This window comes from Bombyx mori, chromosome 22, assembly GCF_030269925.1.
Source record: "Bombyx mori chromosome 22, ASM3026992v2".
NCBI lineage: Eukaryota > Metazoa > Arthropoda > Insecta > Lepidoptera > Bombycidae > Bombyx > Bombyx mori.
In genome coordinates, this window is record NC_085128.1 from 10,910,122 (window position 1) to 10,931,561 (window position 21,440).

Genomic DNA, 21,440 nt, shown 5'->3' on the forward strand with positions numbered 1-21,440 from the left:
TAACACAGTAACTAAATAAAAATAATTTATTTAAGAATGATCGTTATATATTTTCGTGAGATACGACCGGAGCTCTGGTCGCCGTGACTAGACTGTACACTCAACATTTCTTAAATTATACATAAATAATGGTAATTTTCCTGTACAAAACAGAAAACTCAACACTTAGTTTTAAACGTCATACTTCTACTTAATGTAAATAATAAATTATATCACTAATACTCGAGTATTAGAAACGATTAAAACCACCGAAAATAATAAATATTTCACACTGCCAAGACAATTAAAATAGCTTTATCTAAAATTAAAAATGTTAGTCTTATTTATTTATTTTAATTAAAATTCCAGTAACCGTCCTATCCCCGGTTATTTAAATTTTAAGATGATGGCAAGACCGGTTTTTTTTTGTCAACTAGCAACACATGAGTTCCATGAGTTGTGTGACAAGGCTACTACAACTGCACTATGGTGGTTAATGGTATTATTGCCGCATAATTAGGAACATCGAGCAGTCGTTAGTGCGCTGAAGGAGGTCACGCGTCGCATCTTTAGAATTCGGTGTCCCCAAGTACGTTGAACATGAGGCGTTTGAATGAATTCGACTGTTGAATGTGTTCTTCGTGTAGTGAATTTACCTAAAACAAGACATCATAATTTAAGAATTAAATTATATAATAATTATATTTATTTAGAGTATTAAGCGGTAGGCAGCGGCTTGGCTCGGTCCCTGGCATTGCTGAAGTCCATGGGCGACGGTAACCACTCACCATCAGGTGGGCCGTATTCTCGTCTGCCTACAGGGGCAATAAAAAAAAAATAGTGCGAATTATCGTAGCGTGGTATGATAAATGTATGAAACAAGATTTTGATGGTAAGTCACGTATTTATTTATGTTTCATAGAGGTAATATAACAGTTAAAAAAAAAGAAGGTAAATGACACAGATAAACGAAAACAATTGAGATCATTAGTAAAACTGGTGATCAAACTGTCTTGTTAAAATTTCATATTATTGATATTTTTGAGTTTGTTACAAGTATGATACTTCTACAGGTTTGTTCAAATATGTCAATTCACTATGAGTTAGAATTTTAAAACAATCTTTCCAAAGAAAGCTTACATATCAAGAAATGTTTAGGTTAGAAACGACAGAATTAAATTTGTAATATTAAAATCGTCGGTGTCTTAAATAGTATACCTTTACATAGAGATTTAAAAAAAAAGAAATTCTCTTACGAAGGTCGTTTGTTTTCCTTTCGGTTTCGCGTCGGACTGCTTCGTCGGTTTCGGTGTAGGCGCTGGCCTCTGAAATAAACAGTAATTAAAAATCATATACGTACCTCTGAAATTTTATAGGTGTTCTAGAGAAGAGCTTATTACAGCTACTCGTGAACTGGAAGTTAAGCTCAAGGGCTCAACCTTAGAGAATTTGCTAACACTAGCCCTAGCAAGAGAAATAGCTTATTACAGCTACTTGTGAACTGGAAGTTAAGCTCAAGGGCTCAACCTTAGAGAATTTGCTAACACTAGCCCTAGCAAGAGAAATAGCTTATTACAGCTACTCGTGAACTGGAAGTTAAGCTCAAGGGCTCAACCTTAGAGAATTTGCTAACACTAGCCCTAGCAAGAGAAATAGCTTATTACAGCTACTCGTGAACTGGAAGTTAAGCTCAAGGGCTCAACCTTAGAGAATTTGCTAACACTAGCCCTAGCAAGAGAAATAGCTTATTACAGCTACTCGTGAACTGGAAGTTAAGCTCAAGGGCTCAACCTTAGAGAATTTGCTAACACTAGCCCTAGCAAGAGAAATAGCTTATTACAGCTACTCGTGAACTGGAAGTTAAGCTCAAGGGCTCAACCTTAGAGAATTTGCTAACACTAGCCCTAGCAAGAGAAATAGCTTATTACAGCTACTCGTGAACTGGAAGTTAAGCTCAAGGGCTCAACCTTAGAGAATTTGCTAACACTAGCCCTAGCAAGAGAAATAGCTTATTACAGCTACTCGTGAACTGGAAGTTAAGCTCAAGGGCTCAACCTTAGAGAATTTGCTAACACTAGCCCTAGCAAGAGAAATAGCTTATTACAGCTACTCGTAAACTGGAAGTTAAGCTCAAGGGCTCAACCTTAGAGAATTTGCTAACACTAGCCCTAGCAAGAGAAATAGCTTATTACAGCTACTCGTGAACTGGAAGTTAAGCTCAAGGGCTCAACCTTAGAGAATTTGCTAACACTAGCCCTAGCAAGAGAAATAGCTTATTACAGCTACTCGTGAACTGGAAGTTAAGCTCAAGGGCTCAACCTTAGAGAATTTGCTAACACTAGCCCTAGCAAGAGAAATAGCTTATTACAGCTACTCGTGAACTGGAAGTTAAGCTCAAGGGCTCAACCTTAGAGAATTTGCTAACACTAGCCCTAGCAAGAGAAATAGCTTATTACAGCTACTCGTGAACTGGAAGTTAAGCTCAAGGGCTCAACCTTAGAGAATTTGCTAACACTAGCCCTAGCAAGAGAAATAGCTTATTACAGCTACTCGTGAACTGGAAGTTAAGCTCAAGGGCTCAACCTTAGAGAATTTGCTAACACTAGCCCTAGCAAGAGAAATAGCTTATTACAGCTACTCGTGAACTGGAAGTTAAGCTCAAGGGCTCAACCTTAGAGAATTTGCTAACACTAGCCCTAGCAAGAGAAATAGCTTATTACAGCTACTCGTGAACTGGAAGTTAAGCTCAAGGGCTCAACCTTAGAGAATTTGCTAACACTAGCCCTAACAAGAAAAATGCTTCGCTGAATCTACTACAGCATCGAATAGCGACCCACTGATGACTGGAACCGGCCAGAGTTGAACCCACGAACTCGTGTGTTAGTATTGTTATCCGGCAGGCCTGACCTTAAAGTCGTGACGTCATATGATCACAATTTGGGCACTTTTTGTTACTAGATAACCACCTCGACGGATCGTTCTGAAAAGTTTCTGAGTTATATCAGAAGGTCGAATGGATTAATAAATTTATTTGTATTGTTAGTTTTTCGAAATCAAAAATCATATTTAATCTGTTTCTTTTTTGTTGGCGGATCTTTCTCTATGTAATCGAATCTTTTAATATAATTTTGCACAAACATCACAACGACAAAAAATGATCTATTTACTTTTTAGTTACTGACCAAGTATATTGTTTTAAGTTTAAAAATGTTACTGTTGGTAGGACCTCTTATGAGTCCGCACGGGCAGGTACCACCACCCTGCCTATTTCTGCCGTTGAAGGGTGCGGCAGCCGTCGTAACTATACTGAGACCTTGGAACTTATATCTCAAGGTGGGTAGCGCGTTTACGTTGTGGATGTCTATGGGCTCCAGTAACCGCTTAACACCAGGTGGGCTGTGAGCTCGTCCACTCATCTAAGCCTGGAACCTGGAACGCCCTTGAGATTAGAGTAGATTACCTTGCTGGTCGGCGCTGTGAAGACCTTGGTGGCGACGGGCGCGGAGAGTTCGGTGGCGGCGTCGGGCAGGCCGTCCTCCTGCAGCGCGCGGTACGTCTCGGACTTGGCGGGGTCGTACTGCGCGGCCGGCCTGGGGCTGCGGTGCGGTGGCGGGCGCGGACGCGGACGAGGGCAGGTTAGTATTTAGTCGGTTAGCGGGCGCGACGCAATCATAACGACAGAAAACATTAGACTCGACACCGCAGGACGTTTAGTTAGCGGGGGGCGCGGAAGCGGTTAATGCACGCGTTTACACGTTTAGTCGTGTTTGTGTTTGAGGAAGGACAGGTCGATAAAAATACTAACATTAATCATGTAGAATAAGTCTTAAACTTAATTAATTTTTTGATAAATAAATCGATTACTTTATTAATTTAAACTTATGAACTATTAATTTTTTTGTGAAATAAACACCGGTCCGCAGCGCATTCGTTGTTTTAGCGCGTCTGCGGAGCGGGTTCTAGATCTTCTGCTAACAGATCGACGACGTGTTCATGCTCGTAAAAAGACACAGATAGCTTGGCGTGAAACAGATAAATAGTTTGCAAGAATCGAAAGATAGCGTAATAAATTGATAAAAGCATTAATGCGTCAATAAGGATGTGCGTCGACTGTTGCATTGTGGCGTTTCTAGTAAAAGACTTGCCTCTTGACAACGTGCGGCCGTCCGTAATGGCCGTTAGTTCTAAATGACCAAACAAACACTTTATTATTGGCTGAACGTTTACTCCATGATTCGAACAATGTACGGTGTGCTTAGTGCGAGTTTCTTAACGTTCTCGGTAGCGTAAAAGTTAAGCCAATTTTGTATGCAGTTGGAACAGCGCCCCTAGCGGCAAACGTACACAAACGATCCCATTCCATACAAATATCAGCTAACTTTTACGCTATCGAGAACGTTAAAAAACTCGCACTAAGCACACAGTTAATATAATCTGTGTGACGACGAATCCAACGTTTTGCAGCGTATTGCGATAAAGCTTAGGATTTTTCTTTTTGGAATTTCGTATTTACAGTAAATATTGTCCATACAGAATCGTGTCCAATTGGAATATTTTCATGGATCCGATCGCTTAGTCTGGCATACGTCCATGTTGTTAAAATCCAGTGCCAAGAAATGTGCGACCTTACAGACTGACTGACACGCTGAGACTATAATATACTTGACATTGGAGTTTGTGGGAAAACATGTACAGCTTCAGTTTTCGGATACCATTATGTGTATCAAGAGTTCGTTTTTTTTTATTGTCCTTGTAGGCAGACGAGCATACAACCCACCTGATGGTGAGTGGTTACCGTCGCCCATGGACTTCAGCAATGCCAGGGGCAGAGCCAAGCCTCTGCCTACCGAAACCGTTTGCTCGGAACGTAAGCTCATAAATAAATATTTGTGATACTCACGGCAGAGGCGAAGTTTGCTGCCTGATAGAGTTTGCAATGTTCTGTTCCGAGTATAGATTGATTGGAGAGTTGAATTGCTTGTGCAACACCTGGAAACAATGTTATTATGAGACGATTTACTAATGATTAGCTCCTTGGAAGATAGTTTAGAAACAATGAGAAATTCATTAAAAACTGCTTACATGTATGGAGCAATTAGATTTCGGCGGCTAAATTAAGTGTTAGCTGAATGAAACATTGAGTTCAAACATTCAAACATTCTCGAAATTCAAGGCGGTGAAGATCCGAAATAAATATGTGCCGTCATTTAGAAGCGCAATCAGATATGAAAATGTATGTAACGACATGCTCTCGACACCATCTCGCGGAGTATTTAAAGTGGTTTAAACATCGAATACAACTTAAGGACCAGATCAATACAAATATAGATGAAAAACAAAATAAAATAATAGCCGAATGAAGTGACGACCGGCTTCGTAAAAGAAGTTTGTAACGGTACATGCTCGAAGCTGATTTTATCAAACATTTTGATGAAACAACCTTAGGTGCCTCTTCGCCAACCACTCGCTGCAGCACCGACTCTGCCACCTGAGTTTTTTTCAAAAATATCACATGTATACTGCCCTTAAATCAAGTTTACAAAACAAATAATGAACCCAATAAATCTTAGTTATTAATACGCTTTTTATTAGCTTCAGACGTATGTATGTTTGTAACGGAATCTTTGAACATGATTTTGACCCCCTTCAAAACGTCGGATTAACTCGAAATTTGGTATACTTATTAAGAAACGATAACAATATTAAAAAAATTCTTGAAAAAATTGAAATTCAATTAAAAAATGAAAAATAAATAATAGTTTAAAGTTGGATTTTCTATAAAAGCGTATTTTGTTACTTTTTTTTTAAATATTCATAGCTCTAAGACTGGACAGTGGAACTAGTTAGCAACATCAATGTGAGGGTAAATGATTTTGACGTTAAAAAAGTAACTGCCTACAGCTGTTTGGCACGGTTTCAAACGAATTAGTATTCGTTAATGTATATGTATGTTCTTGAAGGAAAAAAAAACTTTTTGTTTTGTGAAGTCCTCTATAGATTATGATCATTGCATATATCACATGATTTTACTTTGGTGAAACTTCGCGATTTTCGGTTCTGCACATGATGAGAACGAAAAAAAACCCCACATTTCGATAGAGATGTTGCATTTAAAACTAACTCGTAAATAGTGGATTGTGTGCCGTCATATTAAAATGTTGTATTGTTAGTGATGTATCTGTGCAAAAGAACTACTAGTGTATGGATTATAATATGTGCTTGTGAGCTCAATCAAAATGAATCCTTTATAAGCGAAAAGAAAGCTGCTAGGATGCCTGTACATTATATCACCACAGCATTTATCAATATATTATGGCAATATAAATTATTTTACATTTCAAAATATCGATTTAATCTATTCGAAAGTAATTTTTATTCATTAATATTATAACTGATTGTTCTGAAAGTTAAAGTGGGTGGTAAACAGTATTGTAATCCCGCATGACTAGGATCGCGTGCTTCGCCCATTTGTCCTGGTGAAACTAGCAAGGTCTCCGGGTCATCAGTGATACTTCCTTCCAAAAAAAGGTTTGAATCATGTCTCCCATCTAAAGGCTAAAGGTCGTTCACATTGGTACATTAGTATCCTCAACCACTTAATATAGGTGGGCCATCAGCTCGTTTACACGTCTATGCAGTAAATAACATAAAAAGTTAACGATTATATTGAAATAATATAAATTTTACTTAGTCTTTGAACGTACCTTTTGTTTCATAAGGGTATCACGGTAGTCGTGGTTAGGAGGTGCCCTCATTGCTGGGTTGGGGTGATGACGCAGGTAACTCTCTGTGGGGCCAGGCTCCCTTCGGACCTTAGCTCCCGGGAGCACGAGAGGAGTGGTGCGGTACGGCTGTTGACAAACACAGAAGTAAACTAAGCTTTTTCATTTAAAGCAAAAAAAAATTACATTCTTGTTTTTCATGCATCGGCTATATTTGCGAAGCACCTGCATTTAAACAATTTTATGCTTTTGATTAAAAAGATTTTTTGATTGAAAAATCCTTATTGTCCACGACAACTATAGAGTGCGATTCGTTTTCCGTTGCAATATGATTAAAGTAAATGTGTGATTAATCTCCAGTTTTCATCTGTTTAACTTTATCATTCATTGCATTGGAATACCGAGAGGCATTATCTTGAATTTTCTTTTACTACACTCGTAAATTAGAAGGTTGCCCGCTATAAACTATGGTTAGGCTTCGCTTAACACCGCATGGGAATTGGAGCTTTTCAGCCTTTGTGAATAATAATGACAATAATAGAATAAATAATAATAAGCAGATAATGCCCCTAAATTAAAAAAATCGAATAATAATTGACGTGACCAATGATGGAACGTTTTTAAGGAGATCGCCAGTACTTTATTAACATATGGCTGCAAAGTAAAGGTTTCAAATAAAGTATTATAATAAACTGACTTAAATTATTGTAACCGTGGTCTGTTATTTGCTTGATCTACTAATAGAATATATCTAAATAAGTTTAATCTTTTAAACCATTTTCTTAAAATATTCAGAACATAACCTTTGGAAATCTTGAATGTATATTTACTCACTCAATTACACTTGAATGTATTCGCTTAAGCGAAATCATCGCATTATCAAACAGATTACAGAGACTTTCCGATTGTTCGCTGGTATTTTAATAACAATTGTTGTTTTCGTTTTTATTCAATTATATGTATTTTATAACTTTGAATTTTAACTTCGATTTGTCCACCGATTTGTACAAAGATAAAATTAGATATCTGAGCTTAGCTGTCCGGATAAAAATGTCGATAAACTTTTATTTCGGAATATTGTAGCGAAATATATACGTTGGTTGGATAGAGCAGACGTTAGGTGTTCGAAAGAAATAATATTAAGGGTCGCAGTTTGTCGCCAAACTATTAGTCAAACCACTCAAGCAATTAAGACACTCGAATTTCCTCAGCAAAATTTCGAGTCAAGGCGATTTTCCAAAGTCTGAACTGACAGAATTAATATTCAAAACTTGGACATTAACATCTAAATTGAACTAAGCTAAATTGAACTAAGCTTTATCTTATTTTGTCGAGTAAAGTTGTTGATTAAGCATTGCATTCGAGGAGGAGGAGGACTGTTTGTTAATCGTGAGGATCAAGATTTTAATTTCACTTATTTCGAATAATTATGAAGGCACTGATTTTGTAGAACGTAGATAATTTCAACACCGAATTTGTACAGACATTTGTTTCAAGATTAGCTTTTAAACAACGGGAATGAAAAGGGAGATCGAGCTTGAAGTTTGAAAATAAAGTTTTTCTTGGTGTTGGGTCAAGAGCGCTATTTGATCATGAAAATCAGCCAAATGTTTCTCGCGGAACATGCTATGTACATTGCGTCGTAAAACAACAGTAAATTTAAAACAACGATTTTATTGCTATTGTTAACAACTGACTACGTGCGTTTGTGTTGCTGAGAATTGCCATGACTAATCTGTTCAATAATAAGTTTGCAAAATCTTTTCTATAAAAAATTTTCTGTGCGTATGTGGTAAGCCTAAAATTATATCTATCAATATATTTAGAGTACAAAGTGTAACTTTTTTAATTATTTCGTGAAAACATCTTTACTTGAATATCCTTTTTGGGCTTTTGATGGACAAACTAGCTCTAGGCCTATCTGGAGTTAAATAGTTACGGACTCCTTCAGTGGCATCAAAGTCTGAACGCCGCCACTCAGCGACTCCCATTTGTATTGTAGTCGGCGAAGTCCCATTTGTATTTTACTGGTATGCATCTTTCAAATCGGAACGTATATCGGCTTCTCAGCAGAAATAGGCAGGATACGGTATGGTATGGTAAGATACCTGTCTGTGCCTTCGTTTTCTTCGCGATACTTTTGCCCATTTCCAATGCACGATGCATTTCCGTCATGGAAGTTGTTCATGAAAACTTATTGGCTATGTATGTATGTATGTATTTAAATACAATAATCTCTATTCGCTCGCAAGATCCAGTCTAATTCATTTGGTCATAGTCATTTCATATTTCCATTCGGAGTTTGAGTTGTTTAGTATATTGACAACTCGTGTGATTGCAAATCAAAAAAGGAATTAAAAACAGAAGCATAAGGGATGAAAAGGGCAAATTATTGAATGCATTTTAAGTTAACCTTACGCATCAAGGTGTTTAACGGTATTCAAGTATTGTTGTCTATGAGCATCTGCTGCCACCATGTAAGATTTTTTTATTTATCAATGTAGTTAAATAAATTATGAAATGAACGAATCATATTCATTTTTTTAATGTAGCACGCAAAGAAAAGACGTAACGCAACTGAGATATTTTTAAATATCCAATGTTGCAATTGGGTTATCATTTGTGCGCTGCTTTATTCCGTTCTTCGAATTTAGGCCACAGAATGGAAACTTTTTTCGTTTCTAAACATTTACGATAGACACTGTTGTAAAAAAAAGTCATATTTTGTCAATTATAAACAGTATTCACTGATGGCTTGTGATAAGGTCTCTCTGAGGAATTGTTCTAGATGATACCGGCATCTCGTTTTTACCATCGCACCGCCCGCCACCGGAGTAGAGTTCACCCATACTACCTGGAGCCACTGCGGTCATCCACAGTGCGTTTCCAGAGATCTTTTTTGCCATGTACCATCCGGCTATGGAATGAACTCCCCTCCACAGTGTTTCCCGAGCGCTATGACATGTCCTTCTTCAAACGAGGCTTGTGGAGAGTATTAAGCGGTAGGCAGCGGCTTGGCTCTGCCCCTGGTATTGCTGAAGTCCATGGGCGACGGTCAGGGGGCCGTATGCTCGTCTGCCTACAAGGGCAATAAAAAAAAATTCGAAAAAAAAAAAAGCATTTTATTTGCGTCTGTTTACAATACGTCAACTAAGTATTCGGACGGTGACGCAACGTTCATCCGCTTCCAATAATAATTTGCAAATAAGAATTTCTCGTGTTCTTCACACGTTAATGGCTAACTCATTAATTTGCAAATAGTTTAGTTTAAAACGTTTTGATTTGATTTTATTGAGAAAATGCGAGAGTTACGACCAATTTAAGGTTTTGATTGGGAAATTAGAGCATATGTTTTAGAAATCAATCATTTTTTATTAAGAGATAATTGATTTTACAGATTGGGTATTTAAAGGTACATCCACAGCGCAAGAAATCTTATCTTATACCTTTAAATGAGCAATTCTTGTATAATCTGAATCTCGGAAACGGCTCCAACGATTTTCATAAAATTTAGTATACAGGGGATTTCGGGGGCGATAAATCGATCTAGCTACGATTTATTTTCAGAAAATGTCGTTTTATTCCTGTTTTCAATAATAAACTCTTCCTGACACCGATTGGCGAATAATAATACTATTTTTCTTAATTGAGGGCAACTAACTGCTTTAAAGACACAACAAGATGGCGATATCAAAAAAAAAACCGAGCGCGGCTCGGTCATCATCTAGTTGCTGATAAATAAAGAAAAAACAAGAGAACGCATTTATAAATTGACCAAAGCTACGCAAAATAGTAATTCTATTTATTAAACATCTTAATCATTATTCAATGATGATGCATCATACAATTAGTTTAGTTATTTATTCCGGTGGAATTAATCACATCGACGTCCAATGACAGTGGCCATATCGATGACGCTTTTGTTCGCATTACAATGTGCACGTACAATGAGATCAATATAATTTGATGCATGATTAATCTGCTATTACGGCCGAATATCTTGGCAAGTTTGCATTACATCCATACACGTTATCCACGCCGAAAAATCATGTGGGTGTAAAAATTTTAGCGGCGTGACATTGATGCGAAAATAGCTGTCGGGCTGGCGATTGTATATCTTGAAGATGTGGTATGATCAATAAGAGCAATAATAATTCTAGTATTTTATTATTGGAGCATTGGTTGAGTTCTCTTTCAAGGAATTGAGAACCGAAACGATTAGTTTTATAATTTTCGTTTAATGTTGAAAGGAAGATAATAATCATATTAATGACGTCTTATGCAATTAAATAACCAATTGTTGAAAACCAATTTTCAAATAATAAAACGTTTGGCGGTTTGGCTAAGTAATGTTCCTAGAATATTCTTACTTAAAATCAAATCCAATATTACTAACCCTCGAAACAGACCAACCAAAAACATTTTAAAATATAATCAACAATAATTTAATCTTGAGTATAATTACGTAATCTGTTTGCTGTAATATAACTACTGAAGCGAGGGATCATAAGTCCATGGATGAACCATAGATAACATATTGCAATGTGTGCTTTTTAAAGAAGCGAGGCATATAAATTTAGCAAGTAATGAATACAAAAACCAGTGGATTGGACATTATGACCCAGAAAGCACAGAGGAAATGATTTACAGTGGTTTTCGTAAGAGAGATGTGAGATGAAAATAGATTAGAGTATTCGAGAGTTTCCAGACCAAATAATTATAATGTAATATGGTAACGGTTAAATCACAAAATATATTTATGCTCAATAATTGAGGGATTGTTTCGCGCCATAATTAAAATAACTCAAAATACTGAATAATAGGTAATATTTTTTTAATTTTATAAATTGAAAGGCCACAGTATAACACTAAGTAAGATATTATGTATGTGTTCTTCCGGAAGTTATATTATTTTATTACTTACAAAACATTTTCAGGAAAATTACATCGTTAATATGACGAGTTATTACATCACATATTTTGTAACACTACGCGCAGCTCGAGTGTTCCAAAATTAGAAAACTTTTCAATAACGAATTTCTTCAACTCATTCTCACAATTAACACTTAGTGTAATGTTAATAATTAGTATTTATGGCTTTTTAGTAAAAGTAATATGTATTTATATATGGTAATCGTGGACGTTATAAAGATGCAATGATTCCACAATGAGTGACACGCACCCAGTTGCTGACAACTTCTTCTTCAGGATGTTTAGGATCCTGGTATCCGTTCGGGAAGAAGTTGGGGTTGAGCGACATTGTTACACTTGTAGGTATGGACGTGTATCGAACAGAGAGCGATCGCGTACTGCGGCTCCAGTCGTTCCCTCGTCAGTAAACAACGCGATTTCAATGCATTCTATTTTGGAATTATGGCGGGAAAATAGGCGTCGTCGGCGTGGGCGAGAACCTTCTGAATAGTTACAGAGCCTTGCGCCACATAAGACATTTGTAATTTACTGCATCGAAACTAAAAATTTAAAATAAAATGTGCGGAATAACAAAATGAAGCATCTAAATATATAATATTCAGTAGAAACTGTACGTACTTTATTGAAATATGCGGGTTTAATTTAATAATGTTTCACCGGTTCCATTCGATTTTATTTCCGCGTTTCATTCCAAAAATGATAATGGCAATGGAAGTAGTAGTTGCCACGGAGTGGAGGGAATGGAATGGAATGGAAAGTACTCAGGACATTCATGAGATGGATGACATAGGTACAATTTTCGAATGACTCTTTGGAATTGCGACCAATTCTCTATAAAAGGCCCTTAGTAGTAGTAATAGTAGTAAACATATTTTTTCTCTATTGCCCTCCATATTCCTAATTGAGTAGGTACTGGCGATACCAAAGTAGTGTGTTGGGCTCGTACTGGCATCATGTAGTCCGGTTTGAAGCAGAGGAAAACCGTTTTAAAAGTGCTTTAGAGGTTTCAACCTCTCGCCGGATCTTCTCAGTGGGTCGCGTTTCCGATCCGGTGGTAGATTCTGCGAAGCTAGGCTCTTGCTAGGGTTCGTGTTAGCAACGACATCAGGTTTGAGCCCCGTGAGCTCACCTACTAGCCACGGTTACGCTGAAATAGCCTCTCAAGGCTATCAGCTTAGGTAGGAAAAAAAAAAAGGTTTCGACCTCATTTTTCAAGGATGGTGCCATCATATACACGTTGTTAATTAGCTCTGATAATAGTTTAAGATCACTAGCCCATTTAGACCGAGAGAAAGTTCTTTGATAATGGTGATTGGATGCAACAACGTAATATTCTTTTTAAAATATCCAGCACCTCTGGGTCTAGTTTTTCTCTGTTTATATCGTACTTTATGCTCATGGTCTATGTGATGTGTGCAGAGGATTTTTAGAGATGATGGCGTCCTCTATTTTTAAAATTGTATTTATCACATGCCACTGAAGCAAAGTTCATGTCTTCCATTTAATTGAACTGTTACAGAGCCCGTTTCAAGTAATGCTTTCAGTAATTTGTTATCTGGCTCTTGAATGAACTATCCTTCTCTGTGTATTGAGGATTGCTATGACATATCTTCACGCACACAGAAAATCACCAATACTTTTATACCGTTAATGTCATAGAAGCTTCCCAACTGTTGGAACCGCCGCCTTATTCTTACTGAATATTATGAGCAGTTAATTTACTTAAAATTTGAAATCGTATCCATTGCATTGCAGTCAACAATATATTTGTTCCCAGTAGTTAGTTTCATTTTACATAATATTTAAGGAAACTTTTCTTGTTGCTGAGGACTAAAGACTAATAAATAAATTACAATAACGATTAACAAATAATAAGTCTCTTGCAGATTCTGTTTGTTTGCTTCGTATTTGCGTTGTAGCTTGCAATATTTTGTCGTGTGACTTTGAGTTTGATCAGTTGTAGTATATTTGCAACGATATCATCTGATAGTAATTTTAAGCATATTCTGTTTTTAAATTTCTAATACATTCCAATACAAATTTGTGATAATTGAAAACTATAGCCACATTGAGATTATTAAAGTGACCTTATTCTGTTTTCGTAATATTATCTGCGTTTCTACGTTTGTTTTTCTGTAATTTTTGCTATTTTTGGTTAAAATAACACGTTTTGTGGTTTAAATATATAAGTTTTTAAAACGTATTAACATATTCTACACAGATCGGCAGGCGTATATTTCAAATAATATCGTTTTGAATTTGAATTTGTTCTATCCGTAGACAACGTATGCAGAGTTAGAAATAAAGCCACCGCAATCGTCTATTAATGCGATTCGTGATTCAGAATTCGCGCAAATTTAGACTCAGTCGAGAATGTTCTAAAACTTCGATGAATTATTACTGCATACCAACCGGTATACCCTATATAACGGAGCCTAATGTTGATAGTGTCGTCGGCCGTTCTAATTAATAATTGAATATCGTAAAGTTGGCATGGCTCCAAAATACGTCACGTTTCGATTTAGCTAGGTTCAGTTAACCTATTTCGCTGAAAACATCAAGGATTAGGCCGATAATACTGTACGAATGTACCGAGACCCCAAGGTTACCGCTAGAAATACTGACCTGTATACAGTATGGCCTATCAGAAAGTCTATTAAATCTAGAATAGACGTAATACTTATTCGATTTGCTTAGATTCAACGATATTTCAAACTACGAAAAGTTCTATCGGCTTCGACCAAATAATAGTTTTAGTCCTCTCCCACGACTTCTGCTTCTTCTACTGATTGTTGCCAGATCATGTAGTTTTTAGAAGTTTTAGAAGCTTTTAGATTGAGAAGGTTACTACTGAGAATCACTTATATATTACATCAAGAATCCTCAGTCTCAAAACTCGTTTAAATGATGCCATATACTAGTTATTTTTTCACGATTTACATTTTTATACAAAGTCCGTACCTTCAGTAACGTATGCTACAGCAAATTGTCATTATTATTAAACATATCGTTAAGAACGTTAATGTCCCTTTTCTAATTTTTATAACGTAAATATGTCGTTGGAAAGAGGTCGGAAAAGAATCGTGACGAAACATAGGCCGGTTACGCTGGTAGCCGTCATTTGGCCTCTTACCAAATTAAATATGACGGCATATTAGTAGTTTGGGTTGCAGTTAGCCTGACGAATTGTTACATTGAACTAATTTGATGCGATATGCGTGTTCAATACATACACATGAACAAAAAGTACTATTGCAATCTATACAATATTCATTAGGTATAAGTTGTCTACAAAATGTGGCCAAGAATAACAGTTATAGTACATATTATTAAAGTATAGGTACTAGTCGTACTCGTCCGCTTCGCTGGGCATTTAAAATTAACATTATTATTTATTGTCATTATTATTAGGGTGTTCATCACTTGTATAAATATTAGCCTATCCATTAAGTAAATGTATTTTCTACATAACATGGATACCAAGTTTCAAGTCAATCGGATGCATGGTTCAGTAGTTATAACGGAACATCCGTAAAAACCACTGTAGATTTATATATTACTATAGAGTATAGATAGTAATTGAAGTTAAATAGTAGATTTAGACTTGACTCTGGATGTGGTGGCTACGTAAATGTAGATTGCTACAGTCAAAAGAGCACTCGAATTCAATTGTTTTTTAATCGTAGTACCTACCTGAAAAAGTTCATGAAAAAAACCCATATGAAATAGGTACCTCGGGTGTACAGAACCGAACTTTCCTTAGTTTAATAAGCGGGTATTTTTAACCAAATTGTGATGGGTGATGAAAAGATGATACTCACTAAGTACTACTCATGATAATCACTAAGTCACAGAAAAGTTATCTGTTTCATAGTCACTTCAATGATTTTTTTTTTTACTTTTTCAGGTTTTGCACATCAAGAACAGAAAGATAACTCTTGCGAATAATGATGGAGAAGTTCTCAGAGAAACAATTTCGATTTGTCAATGGATCTTTAGCCAGAATTGGCTTTTTACTGGTGGTAGGACCTCTTGTGAGTTCGCGCGGGTGGGTACCACAACCCTGCCTCTTTCTGCCGTGAAGCAGTAATGCGTTTCGGTTTGAAGGATGGGGCAGCCGTTGTAACTATACGTGAGACCTTAGAACTTATATCTCAAGGTGGGTGGCGCATTTACGTTGTGGATGTCTATGGGCTCCAGTAACTACTTAACACCAGGTGGGCTGTGAGCTCGTACACCCATGAAAGCAATAAAAAAAATTTGGTACCTAATGAAAAAAACGTTGCGTGTAATAATAAAATACCTTGCTTAGACTTTGGCGAATCCTGTATCTAAGAGTAAAAATTATTATTAAAAAAGCAAAAATTATATTCCACGATATATTTGATTTGATTTGTTGGTCTGACTGCTCTGATTGCATACTGTCAAATTCCTATAGTAGTAGTAGTTTTATTTTTCCAACTGGAAAGGCAAAGGTGTCATACCATACAGCCTAATCTTATATATATGTATATAAACAAATCACACAACTTCACTCCTCGCGTTCCCGCCAAAAAGTTTCAAATCTATATCTATACTAATATATAAATCTACAGTGGTTTTTACGGATGTTCCGTTGTGACTACTGAACCATGCATCCGATTGACTTGAAACTGGGTATCCATGTAGAAAATACATGTACTTAATGGATAGGCTAATATTTATATGAGTGTTGGACTCCCTACAACAGTTACGGGGGCGTTAATGATGAGAATCATGGTGGGGGTGAGAAATTATAATGTTAATTTTAAATGCCCAGTGAAGCGGACGGGTACAGCTAGTTTCTATATAAATTACTTCTTGACAATAACGTTTCTTTTCACATAGAAATAACTTATAATATTGAGTAGTGAGGTCTGGCAGCTTAGACCGATTTTTATGTGTGTAGGAGTACCTAGTGCGAGCTAGATATAAAGTGATAGTTTTTCTGCGAAATTAAGTCGTAAAAGTAGTTTTAATTACGTCTACGCCTCGCAAAATACTATATAAGCCATTTCATGCTTTAAGCCCCTAATAGTAACAGGAAAATCAAGTGTTGTTGTATTTATTGAAAAATATAGACTAAGTGAAGAGGGCAATTAAAAACATTAAGGATATAGACGAAACGTTTTAAAGCGACTAATGCAGCTCCGAGATGTAAGACTTAGAACTTTTGCTGGGAATCAAAAGGGGATATTAATGCTTCTTCACTATTGGAGATTGACAGTCTGTTGAAAGTTCTATGCTATTGGTTTTTTTATTATTCCCATTGTAGGGAGACGAGCATACGGCCCACCTGATGGTGAGTGGTTACCGTCGCCCATGGACTTCGGCAATACCAGGGGCAGAGCCAAGCCGCTGCCTACCGTGAATGTCTTTCGACACTAATTTTTTTCTCTACTTAATCGTTGGCAGCCTAAAGGCCATTTCAATTACGCGCGGTTTGGTAGACAAGCACACGGGGTTGAAGCTGGGAGGGCTTACTAACACTAACCCTAGCAAGAGCAATGCTTCGCAGAATCTACCATCCGATCGGAATCACGACCCACTGAGAGACTTCGTGGGTACCTTTATATAATGCATATTACGACTGACCTGACTCTGAATAGACTCATCGATGGTCTCATCGGTGCGCGTGGAAGAAGGCGACAGCAGATAGGTTCTGTATTCGCCGTCCAGTTGTGGCTGGAATTGCGAAGGTGGCACCGGTGTGCTGCGAGGCAGAGATTCCGGACCACGCCATGACGGAGGCAACGGGCTTGGAGTCCTGCCGCAAAAACAGACATTAAAGAAAGTCATTCATTTATTTATTTCCACATTGTAAATCAACAGCGTTACCGTAGATGCTTATTCTAGAAGTTGTTATAAACAATACAGATTACAACGGCAAATTGAAGGCAGTGCATAATAATATGCTGTGCTATGCCAGCAAGAGTTAACCTAACTTACAAATTATTTTATTTAATCATAAACATTTAATTCCTGTTTTCTCATTTGACATTACTAATAAACAAAATAACCTTATTCATTAACAACCTTATTAATAACATTATATCAACAGAGTAAGTTCATTGTGAATCGATGCATTTGTGTGTATTAGAGTGTGCATGTGTAATAATAATTCGTTTAGATGTAAATTGTTTAAATGAATGGTAAATAAACTTTTACCCTCATTCTGCGGCAGTTGTATAAACATTAATGACATTTATGCAGGTGTCTCTAACATTGTGTTTTAGAAGAAAAAAACAAGAGATTATTTAAACAAGTATCTTATATCAATTGTAACGTATAAAACATGTACATATTATGTACAGAAACATGACAATGTATGGTAGTGATTTGGGGTGCAAAAGCGCAAATGATTTTGATGCTAATATTTTCTATTTACTTTGTTCATTATTGGTAAATGGCACATCAATCTCAATATTCGCGTCTCGGGTCTTTGTCTAACACTTCATACCTCGTCGTGAATAAGGAGGTAGTTATCAATGTTTACTTTTTTTTTCCTACCTAAGCTGATAGCCTTGAGAGGCTATTTCAGCGTAAACTTTACTAGTAGGTGAGCTCACGGGGTCCAAACCTGACGACGCTGCTAACACGAACCCTAGTAAGAGCCGTGCTTCGCAGAATCTACCACCGGATCGGAAACGCGACCCACTGAGAAGATGCGGCGAGAAACTCAGTGAGCTAAAATGTTTACCTGAATGGTGTGGCGCTTGCGTTGGGTATGGGCGAACGTGGCGCTAGTGGCGTGCCTGAACCTCTCAGTCCTTCGCGTTCCACGTCCCTAAGACATCACAACATGCTTGAACATGATCCAGACACACTACCGAATCAATTTAACGACAATACGGTACATATCACATCGAATCACACGAAAATGCCAGTCAAACTGCAAATGGCATCGAATTAGTTCAACATTGACGTAGCAATAAATATTAAAAACATTATTTTTTTTACCTATTCGCTAGTAGCCTAAGTGGCTATTCCACGCCTGAACGGGTAGGTGAGCTCACGGGCTCAACGTAAGATAATTGCTTCTTCAAACGAGGCTTGTGGAGAGTATTAAACGGTAGGCAGGGGCTTGGCTCTGCCCCTGGCATTGCTGAAGTCCATGGGCGACGGTAAGCACTCACCATCAGGTGGGCCGTATGCTCGTCTGCCTACAAGGGCAATAAAAAAATAAAAAATAAAATAAACTAGCCCTAGCAAGCTTCGCAGAATCTACTACACGCATCGGAATCGCAATCCACAGAAGATCCGCCGAGAAACTCAGTGGGCTGTGTATATGGGATTTTAAAAAGCTAAAGCAAAAACAAAATGGTGCGTCGTTGGAACATATTGCCATCTCGTTCGAGCTGCAACACCTTAATAGCGATGACATCATAGATGGCATGATATTGATATGATATTGAAACCTTCATAACCGATCGGAAAGGCGTCCAATTTACTAATTTCTTGCTTAAAACGAATACAAAGAAACAATTTCCAACATCCTTGATATTAATTTCGGTATTGTTGAAATAATTTGTTTTAACAAGTGTTTCTGCACCTAAAGTTTATATTATACATATTATAGGCGAATTATAATTATTGCTGCATTATATTATCGTATTGTCGTTAAATTTCGAAATAACATACAGTATATTGAAAATAAGTGGATGTGCTATTCGAAAGGCAGGTTTAGAATACATTCAGACAACAAATAATTACATACGAACATTTAAATTTAATGCTTCGGAACCATGCAATGTTTTTTATGTCAAAGTTTACAGCCATAGAATCATTTACCAAATACTAGTGTACCCATCTCATGTTTGAGTATAAACTTCATTTGTAATCCAATAATTCCGTGCTTACAACACCAAAGGTACATTATTTTGCGTGCATTCTTCATGCAATTCTGTCATTGAATTTGGCTTTATCAATTCCTACTCAATCATAATATCGATTATTTAAACGGAAAGTCGATAAAATCGTCTCTCGATGAGATATAATTTTTGCGATACAAAATATATTTTAACGAACTTTAAAAAAAAGGATAGTTTTACATCGAGATTTTTTTTTAATAATCATAGACAAGGGATAGATACAGGGTGGGATATTTTGTCACAATATACTTCAGTTTTTAATTATTATTATTATTACTAGATAAATAACATTTAGGCACGACATTGAAGAGACCTCTATGTATACAGTCATGTCTTACTCGGCGAGCTCGTGATAAAATGTGGGTGTCGGCACACGGCCTACATAGCTGCCCGTCGTGCGTGGTACAGAGTATAGATGAGGACTCGAACCGCCCCTGTGATCACACTTACCGGCTAATAAATACGAGCTATAACAGTACTTTACAAAAAACTACAAATACGCATAAAATAGTTTTAAAAGTTACTCTAAACTAAGTTTTGATGAATAAACATTGTAGTAAACTATGTTTAAATGAAACGAAATGATAAACATCGTAATGAGATGATAGTGGTCATACTGTATTTATACTGTTTTGATGTTTAACACATTGAACGCTATGCGGCTCACCGCGGCACCGGTGGACCTAGCGTACTATAACTATTCGGGCCAAGCCTAAGTCGAGGAATCAGTAATTTTTATTAACTTGATATTTTTATTCAAAATTTATAAAATGCGATATTTTGCACAGAAAATAAAAATTAGCGACCTTTATACGGTCTAGTTTTTAAGATATTTTAGATATTTGATAAAAACTACAATTTTCTATTGGATTTGAAAACCAAGGCGTTTGGTTCGGCTAAAGGGCACGCAGCTCACTTCAATACGCGTTTTGTTTTATAGCTGCAATCTGTGGCTTGTAAAAACATTTACATTAAAACCCTTGCACAACTAACGGACGACCCTCATGACCCGATCGGTTCAGCAAGATAAGACTCACGAGTGAGCACCGTGGCCTGAATGAAAATACTCGAGATTTCATGTGGCGTTCAACGTGTTAATACATTTTCTGAACATATTTTTGCAAAATTCTATCTTAAATTCTTCGCGGAGAATTAAAAGGTGTTTATTACCTTTGTATGACTAATTTAATCTGATTTGGAGCATTCTTGAATAGATTCTGTGCGTCCTCGTGTCGAAGGTCACGTGCGTCATAATCGTCGATCTTCGCGATGATATCCCCACGGACTAAGTCCCTGCCGGCCGGAGTACCTGGCGTCACCTGGAAACAGAAAATAGATATTTGTTTCAGCTTTTTTGTTCGCCAATTAAAACCTTGTGTGCTTAGTATTATAATTTTTTCGGCTTTTAGGAGTCGGAGACATAATTAAAACTACTTTTATACTTTAATCTCGAGTTATTTACTGTCATCATAGTATTAGTGCCGATGTTTCGAACACCTTACGGTTTTCGTAGGCACGAACGACCAAACTGTTATTCTTATGCTAACTAAAGTCTACGTTTCTATAAAAAGATTTAGAGACTTTGCCGTTTTTGACTTCGGTTTTAATCTTCACGATATGAAGTTACCATACATTAAATAAGTGCCAACTATTTTCTTTAATACAGTTAAGATGTTTTTATTTATTTCCATAACCTCACGTACCGTATATGGAATTAGTTTGTTTTCTTTAGCGAGTATTTGGATTTTGTCAAATCTTATAAAACTGTTGGCACTACTGTTCAGACTACGTTTATAAACTGCAGACTTGGGTGGTCGGTTATTTTTGACATCTGCAACGTACTTGTGTGGTTATCAGAGACTATACAACAATGAGGATTGCATCAGTGTGCATAGTGCGAGTTTATTAAATTCTCGAT

The 21,440-nt window shown here is 36.8% G+C and overlaps 1 protein-coding gene and 1 long non-coding RNA gene across 18 annotated transcripts in view; one reads left to right on the plus strand and one right to left on the minus strand.

The window, feature by feature from the left end:
- Positions 1-12: 12 nt before the first annotated feature.
- Positions 13-21,440, minus strand: part of LOC101737298 (PDZ and LIM domain protein 3) — a 32,363-nt gene continuing 10,935 nt past the window's right edge. For 2 of the 17 annotated variants that reach the window (XM_012690604.4, XM_012690603.3), the window contains 10 exons: positions 20,693-20,841; positions 19,861-19,956; positions 18,352-18,438; positions 17,247-17,418; positions 6,684-6,830; positions 5,420-5,467; positions 4,880-4,968; positions 3,440-3,575; positions 1,236-1,304; positions 13-635 (listed from right to left, as the gene is read on the minus strand). In XM_012690604.4, the coding sequence (XP_012546058.1) occupies positions 549-635; positions 1,236-1,304; positions 3,440-3,575; positions 4,880-4,968; positions 5,420-5,467; positions 6,684-6,830; positions 17,247-17,418; positions 18,352-18,438; positions 19,861-19,956; positions 20,693-20,841 (1,080 nt within the window). In that variant the 3' untranslated portion in view covers positions 13-548. Of the gene's footprint in view, positions 636-1,235; positions 1,305-3,439; positions 3,576-3,688; positions 4,164-4,879; positions 4,969-5,419; positions 5,468-6,683; positions 6,831-17,246; positions 17,419-18,351; positions 18,439-19,860; positions 19,957-20,692; positions 20,842-21,440 lie in introns of those variants that run through there. The other 15 variants (XM_004926376.5, XM_004926375.4, XM_062675000.1 and 12 more) reach the window with 8 other exon arrangements.
- LOC134200995 (uncharacterized) lies at positions 10,573-16,013 on the plus strand. Its single transcript, XR_009976136.1, has 2 exons — positions 10,573-10,830; positions 15,541-16,013. It is a non-coding gene; the product is annotated as an uncharacterized LOC134200995 (long non-coding RNA).